Below are 9,479 nucleotides of genomic sequence, written 5' to 3'. Positions count from 1 at the left end.
AAAAAAGACCAATAAGGGTTGTGTGTTGTTACACTTGAACGAATAAGATTTTGTTTTAATGATTGCTTGCAACATTACATCAAGTATGATTTTACTTTGAAACTCCTGGCCGGAAGTCTCGTTTTGTTTTTCATCGTGGCGAGATAGTATAGTTTGATACTGCTCATCTTGACAGCTGCTTCAGTTCAGACGTGAGTTTTTCGCTCTGCTGCTCAGAAGAATGTAACGTCACGTCACGTTAGTTAGGTTAGATGGACCGTCTTTTCCTTCTCATGACACATTATTGAGGAGGAGGCGGGAGAGAGTCGCGTTACGGAACCGAACCCAAGCCCCTTCAGCCCGGCGGCCCGGGCCATGATGGACGAGCAGGAGGCGGGCCCCGGGGTGTTGAGCAGCAGCAGCAGGGCTCCGCAGGCCGGGGAGCGGCCTCACTACAGCATCCCGGGGATCCTCCACTTCCTCCAGCACGAGTGGGCCCGCTTCGAGCTGGAGAGGGCCCACTGGGAGGTGGAGCGGGCCGAGCTCCAGGTAAACACCGTGGTTCCATTGTCGGACACAGCAGCGTTGCTGCTGGCTAACGTTAGCTAAAGAAACACTAGCGTTATTAGTTTGACTGCAGTTTTAAAGCCGACGTTATTGTTTACAAATGAAACCCGGCCGCCGGCTACGGTAATGATCTCTCTCTCCAAACAGAATACACGCCGTCTTTCCGTCTTGTTTGGAGAGAGAGAACGTTGCCACCGTCACGCCAAATTCCATTCAAACGTGTGTGCATTTTGTTTGTGTGTTTGCTTTTACGGCAAAGATACAGACCGCATCGCATCGGAGCTAACTTTCAATTCGGCATTCGTAAAATTAACCAAACATCATTCATTTGAATAAAATGTCAAGTGGTAGTAGACGTTCCTTGCGCTGTTATTTTGGTGCACGGTGTTTATATGGGAACAAGAGTACATTCTGACAGTTTGATTTGCATTTAAACACCGGTTATATTTGCTCATTGGCATACCGAATTAAAGACTGGGTCCCAGTGGTCTTGAGTCATGTTCTATATGCGTGTCCGTGGTAAGCAAAGCCACATAAAGTTTCATTTTTTTAAACTGAGTTTCGGGTGACATCGTCTCCACACAGAGAGCGAGCAGCGTATCGGGGCTACTTGCTAGCGGAGAGATTTCAGGCTTTCAACTCGACACTTTGACATATACTGTAAGCCCTGGCAGAATTGTCACAATAAAGCACTTGTTCATCAATATACGCATAGTTTTACAGCAATGTATCTTGTCTTGTTTGTAAATGGAACTCAGCCTCGTCTGTTTTTCGTATTGATGGGACGATTTTCAACGTCAAACCCTTAGGTCCATTATCGGACCCAGAGGCTAACTTTACTGGCTGATAGTGTTTGTTTTGGCATCATCGTAATCACGGTCACTTGCAATTTCCTCCATGAATATACATGGAGCACAGTGATACCTAGACTAGAGTAGGCCAAATCAACACTGACACGCATGGCATGACACGCATGGCAGCACGTCAGACTGTCCGATGATGGATGTATAGCCGCTAGCTGTCCGATAACGGACGCATTGATGTGACATGTCCATGTCGTGGTCAGGTTGAGCAAAATGCTGCTCTGCTGCTGTTAGTAGTAGCCCGAGTGTTGTCACTGACTTTAAACTGGCAGCTTTGAGCCAGTCAGAGCAGGTCCCAGTATAGGCCTGCACAACATGAGGAAAATCTGCAGTGGGCGATAACATTGTTCAATATTGCAAATGACTATATCTTGAAATAAACGCAAACAAAATAGGGCGGCTGTAGCTCAGGAGGTAGAGCGGGTCGTCCACTAATTGCTTTGGATAAAAGAGGTCGGTGGTTCGATTCCCGCCTCCTCCAGTCTGCATGTCGAAGTGTCCTTGAGCAAGACACTGAACCCCAAATTGCTCCCGTTGGTGTGCCAGCACCCTGCGTGGTGGTAGCCTGCCACCATCGGGGTGTGAATGGGTGAATGTACCTACTGACTGTAAATCGCTTTGGCTAAAAGCGCTATATAAATGCAGGCCATTTACCATTTACCATTTAAACATAATATTTGTTTATTTCAAGACCAGTACTTCCAATATTATTGAAGTACCGGTATGCATATTAGCTATAATACAGTTCCTATGTCTTTCTGCTTTACTGCTAACCTTTCCCTTTTTCGCTTCCCACCCAATTCGTTTTGTGCCTAAAAGGCAGGAAGTAAACACAGGTGCAGGCAGATCATTAACGAGGGTTTCCAACTTCCAATCCATTTGGTGATCCAGTGGCCCTCGTTACTGTTTTGTTTACACCTGTGTTCCTGCATTTTACACACAAAGTGGGTGAATTGGGTGGGAAGTGAAAAGGGCTAATAGCTGAATGAATAGTCTATGCCCACCAGCATGGCTCTCTGTAGCTGCAACTACGACTCAAGCTGAAACTACACACAGCGTGTTTGGGCTTTGGTGGAGGGGTGGAGCGCAGTGCTGCAAGGGAAGGGTGCGCTGGATTTACTACACAAGACAAAACGATCACACAGCTGCTGAGTGTGAATGCATGGCCCGTGTAAATAAAACTATTATTCATTGCGATTCAGGCAGTCTTTGCGATGTGTTGTATATTGCACATGTTCATATCGCCGTGACGATGAAAATGTGATTTATCGTGCAGCCCTAGTTTCTGCGTGTGTCCAGGGCCCGAAATTAACTTTTTGACCCACCGGCCAGTGGCGGGTAGATAGAAAACATCTACCCGCCAAGCATATTTCTTACCGGCCAAAAAAACCCCCACATTTTTGTGTCACATATATCCATATATATAATTTTTTTTCAGTACATTTCAAGTAGATAAGGTATTACGTTGAAGAATACACACTTAAATAAGAGGCCAGAGTAAAATTTGAAGCAAATTATTTTAATATATTGATTGATGATTGACTAATCAATACATGTCAAGTCAATCTTGAGCTTAAATTGTTGTAAAAAAAACAATGCAGCTAAAAGTAATAACTGCGACAGTCTCAGTGCACAGCGCACAACTTGGGCTACACACCTTTCTCTCCCACTCACACCTGGCACCTGCGTTAGCTCTCCTGCACTCGTTCTCCGCTCCGCTTCGGCTTTATTGGTGGGTAAGCATTTTGATTCATCTCCTCATCATAGCTCGGCAACAAGCGCGAGCGATTGATTCATTGATTAATTTGCCCGATGTAGGCTGGCAGAGGTTAAAAGATGCTTTTTACCTCCGCTAAAGTGACGACTGCATTCCATTCCACTCCAGTCATGTTTGGTAGCCTATTAGCCAGCTGCGCACCAAAACACACATGATAACTATTATCTCCTCATATACCGGTATACTGTATCATACGAGTAGTGTCGGCAACAAGTGCGAGCGATTGATTCATTGATTGATTGATTCGCCTGACGTTCGGCTGTCAATTTACCTCCGCTAAATTGAGACTGCATTTCATTCCAGAGGCACGTTTGGTAGCTTATACGGGAGAGCCAGAGTGGAACAGCCTCAGGAAGCACTCGTGTTACAGTATACTACTGCTCTGAACTAACGTTAATTTCAGATTGCTTCCTTGTATATTGTGGCTGGGATCAGTGCTCCGCAGCGCACTCCCAGCGTTTAACAGTCGGAAAAAGACGGTTGCTGGACACAGGCGGCTACACACAGTTTTAATATTACATGACGACTATTTTGCGACCCGCCACGTGGCGGAGAGACGCCAAACCTAACACGCCAAAGCTAAAATATGCCCGCCATTGGCGGGTGGCGGGCTCTAATTTCGGGCCCTGCGTGTGTCTCTCTCCAACACATCAGCCTGGTGCTGTCCAGCCTGCCGAGGGGCTGAGGAGACATGGAGGGCCGACGCTGGGTATTGGACCATAACAAAAATAACTATAGCAATCCTATAGATGCTTTTAATTTGACAACATAAACATTCAAAATTGCCCCTAGCTTACTTACTGTTGCAATGTTTGCTAATAGAATAGCTGACAGGAAATAATAATATAATAATAATTATTCGATAATCATTTTTCTGTTTGTATAGCTTGTTTAAGTAAGAAGGGTAGGCGCTATAAGCTATAGCTTCAGCCTACACCTTTTCGGTCTAACAGCCTTGTGCTGCTTTGTTTGTACTTTTTTTGTTTTATTTTATGAAATGTTTTAACTCATTCAGTGCCAGCCACTTTTGGAGAACGGATGCTCCCAGTGCCAGAGTTTTCAGAGCGTTTTCAGTGATTTCTCGAGGCCCACAGAATATTGTGTGATATTACTATGTAAACACCGAACACGCACAAGAACGAGCTGGCTCTATTGTATCATCAGCAAAAAAAAGTTTATTGATACCATTTTCCGTTCTTTAGTTATGAGCCTGAGAAGATAGGTTGTTTTCAGCGTTTTCAGGCTTTTCAAATTATTAGCTGAGATAATCCGCCTTTTGTGAAATGCAGCATTTCAAGCACATTCACTGAGTCTGAAGATAATATTTTCTGATGTAGTGACGTAGTTGTTGTGTGATGCCCTGCGTGCACCACCCGGCACCACCCCCCTCCCCCCCTCCCCCCGTAAACTCCTCCCCACACTGCACACAGCCTCACGCAACCATTATATTTTCGGACTGCTGCGTTTGTGTGCTGCTGTCGGCTCTCAGCGCCACAGCAGGGAAGAGCCAACCCGGATTGCTGAATGGTTTGGCGTCAGGGGCTGCTTTCCTGTCTGCTAATCGGGTGGGGAAACTATACAGACAGACAGACAGACAGACAGACAGGGACAGAGGGGCTCAGTTGTGAGCGCGGATTGACTCCTGTTCGGAGCCAATCTCCCGCGACAGAGCAAATGGCTCTGGGAGCATGTATCGGTTTGTCTTTGATCCACGGCTTTTAGGCTGTTTCTCGGACCTGTCTCTAATCTGGACTGCACCGAGCAAGCACTGTCGCCACCTAATGAGTCCGTAAAATAGGTTATACACCTCCAATAGCTACTATAGTTGTACAGGAGCTGCGGAAGGCTTTGATCGACGTCCCACCGTCAAAAAACGCATTGGACGTCGAAGGACGTCCGTGGCATTCTACGTCACTATTTAATTGGACGTCGAAGGACGTCCATGGCATTCAATGAGTTAATTGCCCATGACCGAAATAAATAAATAAGCTAGGGTTCAAACTGTTCCCATAGCAACCCAATTCCGTGAAAACCGTCTATAACACGTTTTGGAAGGAATAAAACAAAAAATATCGCAGTAAAATTTCCTACAGGAATAACAGTGATACAGTAAAGAGCGATAAGGTCACTATAAACTAGGGATGGTAAAATTAACTGATTTTGCATCGGTGCACTGTCATAACATTTCAAAATGTGTTAAAAAAGTGTGCACTGGATCGGATACGATTTACTTGGGTATAATGGGTTTTATATTTTACTAGAGGGCCTATGCTCCTTAAAGCTGCATTCAGCAATGTTTTTGTGTTAAAATAAGTGTTAAATGGCTCTATATTCTGACAGCAATCACTGAAATAGTTAGGGATGCACGATATATCAGCAATCATATCGGTATTGGCTGCTGATAGTCATTTTTTAACATATCAGCATCGTCCCGATGTTGCAGTGGTAATATCGGTTATCGGTATCAGCCAAAAATTCCACATTGAGAGGAAACAATGCCGTAAATCTATGATTTTATGAGCTTTTCAAAAGTTTTGGAAATAAGGAAATGCATGACTTTTTCAAATTCACGGTGTTTACATGTGTTTTTCAGTATGTACAAAATGTGATTATCATAGAAATGTGTTTTTATATAGATCATATCAACATCGGTAAATATCGGTGATCGGCCAAAATGGCAATAGTGTTTGGTCACTAACTTGGAACTCCCAACCCCCCACTGTACTCTTTCTGTCTCCTGTAGCGCTGCATGCAGGGCGGACGTATCTCTGCAACCGCGACGTTGGATTCAGGGTGAAAAAAGACATATACCGGAAGTTCTTTATAGGCATCGCGATCTGACCTTCCGGTTTCCTGAAAATGTCAACTCTTCTCTGACCGGATAGCGGGAGGTCGGCGCCAATTTTGATCCAATCAGAGAAAAGTTGACATTTTCTGGGAAATGGAAGGTCAGATCGCGATGCTTTTGAAGTACCGTAAATTCCGGACTATAAGCCGCGGCTTTTTCCCCGTTTTTTGGCCTTTTTTGCCCCCTGCGGCTTATATAACGGTGCGGCTTATCTATGGATTTTTTCCAAAAAAAAAAAAAAATCTCTCTTTTTTAGCACTCTTTCTAACTATAAATCCACTTCTGTTTTAATTTCCTCTCTTGCCCTCTTTTAACAACATAACATAACATAACATAACACAACACAGGTAAGCAGAAAGAAAAAGACGAAGCAAATCACCGCCATGAATGAGGAAATGACTCACCTGCTGGAGGCTGGAGATACACGGCTTGGGCTAAACTTTTACTCCGTGAAACACTATCGATTAAGTCCGACATCGCTCAGAGGTTTGAGCAGCTTGAAAACAAGTTTGAAAACGTGCAGAAGTCCATCCACTCACTCACTAAAGAAAATAATGCAACCGTGAACAGAGTTTCTAAAAAAAGCGCATCAGCGCACTGGAGGACAAAAACAACACAGTGAGTCCGAAAGTGGATAAAATGCAAAAACATCGAAACGCTGCACACGCAGGTTGATGACTTAATCAGCAGGAGTAAAAGAAATAACATTCGCCTGATCAATGTAAAAGAGGGAGCTGAGATTGGTGACATGGACGCTTTCGTGGCAAAATCCTGTGTTACATCCTGGACCTGAAGGAAGGCGAGAAACCACCAGAGGTGGACAGGGCACACCGGGCGCCTCGGCCACGTCCAGACCCCGGCCTGCCACCGAGGGCCATCTTCATCTGCCTACTCCGCTGGCCCGACCGTCAACTCATCCTCCAGGCTGCGGGGAAGAAGCCCCTCACCTGGGAGGGTACGCGCTTTTTCGTCCGGCAGGACCTCTCCGCGTTGGTGCAACAGAAACGCGCAACATACAACAGCATCATCGAAAAGTTTAAAGTCAATGGATATCGCTTTGGCGTACTGTACCCAGCGAGACTCGTCATAACCATTGATGGACAGCGGCGGAACAAGAGCTCAAAGTGAAACTGCCGAATATCTTTTGAGTTGGACTGGTCAATAGTACTGTGAGTAACTAAAATAAAAAAATAAAAAACGGAATTCTCTCTTCTTTAGCACTCTTTCTAACTATAAATCCACTTCTGTTTTAATTTCCTCTCTTGCCCTCTTTTCACCACACCGCGGACACTGTGTGCACTGTAAAAAAAACAAAAAATACCACAATGTGTGATTTTGTCTGGGGATTAGTGACCTGACTTTTGTTTTGTTGAAATGTTAATAAATGGGAGCTTCCCCAAACAGCCATCTCTTTCCCGACAATCCCCTCTGTGCACGAAGCCTTACATATGGTAATTAAACATCAAAACACCCGCGGCTTATAGACCGGTGCGGCTTATATAAGAAAAAAATAGTCACCTTTGAAGGTGCGGCTTATAGACCGGTGCGCCTTATAGTCCGGAATTTACGGTATATGTATTTCTTCACCCCGAATCCAAATGCCACGATCCGCCTACGAGTTACGGTTGCGGAGATACGTCCGCCCTGCCTGCAGGACTACAGGAGAGAGATAGAGGACAGTGGGGGGTTGGGCGTTTCAAGTCACTGACCAAACACTCTACTATTTCAGTGATTGCTGTCAGAATATAGAGCTATTTAACACTTATTTTAGCACAAAAACATAACTGAATGCAGCTTTAAATGAGATGCTCACTGAGTTGCAGTACTAGAGAAACAAAATGTGTAAAGTAAAAATTTATTTTCTTTTTGAGCTAATTCATGATTTGCTGCTTAAAGAAAAAGGAACTCACTGTACCACATTGAATGGTATAGCATAGCATCATTCTTTTGCGTCACAAATCGCATTAGTGAATCGCGTAGCTTCGTATCTTTAATATATCGGATCGTACTTGGCAATGCATCGAGATGCGTATCGCATCGGCCTCAGTGATGGAGATGCACATATGATGAACACATGCTTATTTAGTAGCACACACATTCTGTTGACTCCCTATCCACCTTATTTCTAGCTGCCATGATGCCTGATGGGTGCCTCTTCCGCTTCCGGTGTAATTTTTTTACACTGTTTTGCGGACGGCACGGTGGCTCAGTGGTTAACACTGTTGCTTCACAGCAAGAAGGTCCCGGGTTCGAACCCCGGTCCGTCCCAGGTCCTTTCTGCGTGGAGTTTGCATGTTCTCCCCGTGTCCGTATGGGTTTTCTCCGGGTGCTCCGGTTTCCTCCCACCATCAAAGAAAGACATGTATGTTAGGGTTAATACTCCTGTCAGTGCCCCTGACCAAGGTACTGGCAAAAAGAACTGGAGTTGGTCCCCGGGCGCTGCACTGTGGCTGCCCACTGCTCCTAGTTCTAGGAAGGTTCCTAGTAGAGGATGGGTCAAATGCAGAGGATGAATTTCCCCAAGGGGATAAATAAAGGATAACTTAACTTAACTGTTTTAACTTGACAAAAAAAAAAACGTCTATGAGAATTTTACAGCAGAGCCATTCTACTCTACAGCCGTGTCGTTCGGGTGCTGGGATAACGCAATGCATTGTGGGTAGTCGGCTACTGTGGCTAATGCTAGTGGCTAGCGTAATAGTTACGTTACATGGCAGTAAAACGCCACTGAATGACCAAGTTGATTTAACTTTTAACCATTATTTTCGAGTAACACTGTTTCCATACGGACCCCCAGCATTGGTTAGTTGTTTATAACGTGACTATATTTATAACTTTTATAACGTCCTCCAGTTTCCGGTTTATAATTCGGGTCTGCAGCCGAGTATAACAAAGGAAATGGCAAGCTGTAACAATAAGTCACGTTAAACCGGACCTTGTACCCACAATTCTTTTTTACAGTGGGGCATTCAAAAATAAGGTGGATAGGGCAATTGTGATTTTTCATCAAGGCAAATGGCAGAACGCTCATCCTAGAGTCTGATGTAATGATGCTTCAGAACGAACCACCAAGCTAGCTTTCATTTGACTTATTGATGACCAGTGCTGGACTAGTTCTCTCTGCATCTTGTACCACAGCTCAACTATTATCTGCCCTTTGCAAAGCTAAGTAAGCTCTCATCAAATGAATCCATCTCTCTCAACTCTCTCTCTCCCTGTCCCCCCCTCTCTCTCTCTCCCCCCTTCTCTCTCTCTCTACCCTTCTCTCTCTCTCTCTACCTCCCCCTCTCTCCCTCTCTCTACCCTTCTCTCTCTCTCTCTCCCTGTTGCCCCCTCTCTCTCCCCCCTCTCTCCCTCTCTCTACCCTTCTCCTTCTCTCTCTCTCCCTGTCACCCCCTCTCTCTCTCCCCCCTCTCTCCCTCTCTCTCTCTCCCTGTCGCCCCCC

At 45.1% G+C, this 9,479-nt stretch overlaps 1 protein-coding gene across 1 annotated transcript in view; it reads left to right on the top strand.

Moving 5' to 3' along the window:
• Positions 1–197: 197 nt before the first annotated feature.
• LOC310774662 (striatin-like) overlaps positions 198–9,479 on the top strand; it is an 88,882-nt gene continuing 79,600 nt past the window's right edge. The window contains exon 1 of the mRNA XM_083634769.1: positions 198–528. Within this exon, the coding sequence (XP_083490895.1) occupies positions 355–528 (174 nt within the window). The 5' untranslated portion in view covers positions 198–354. The remainder of the gene's footprint in view (positions 529–9,479) is intronic.

This window comes from Poromitra crassiceps, assembly GCF_964638095.1.
Source record: "Poromitra crassiceps genome assembly, chromosome: 4".
NCBI classification, from domain to species: Eukaryota; Metazoa; Chordata; class Actinopteri; order Beryciformes; family Melamphaidae; genus Poromitra; species Poromitra crassiceps.
This window is presented reverse-complemented; position numbering and strand designations above follow the sequence as displayed.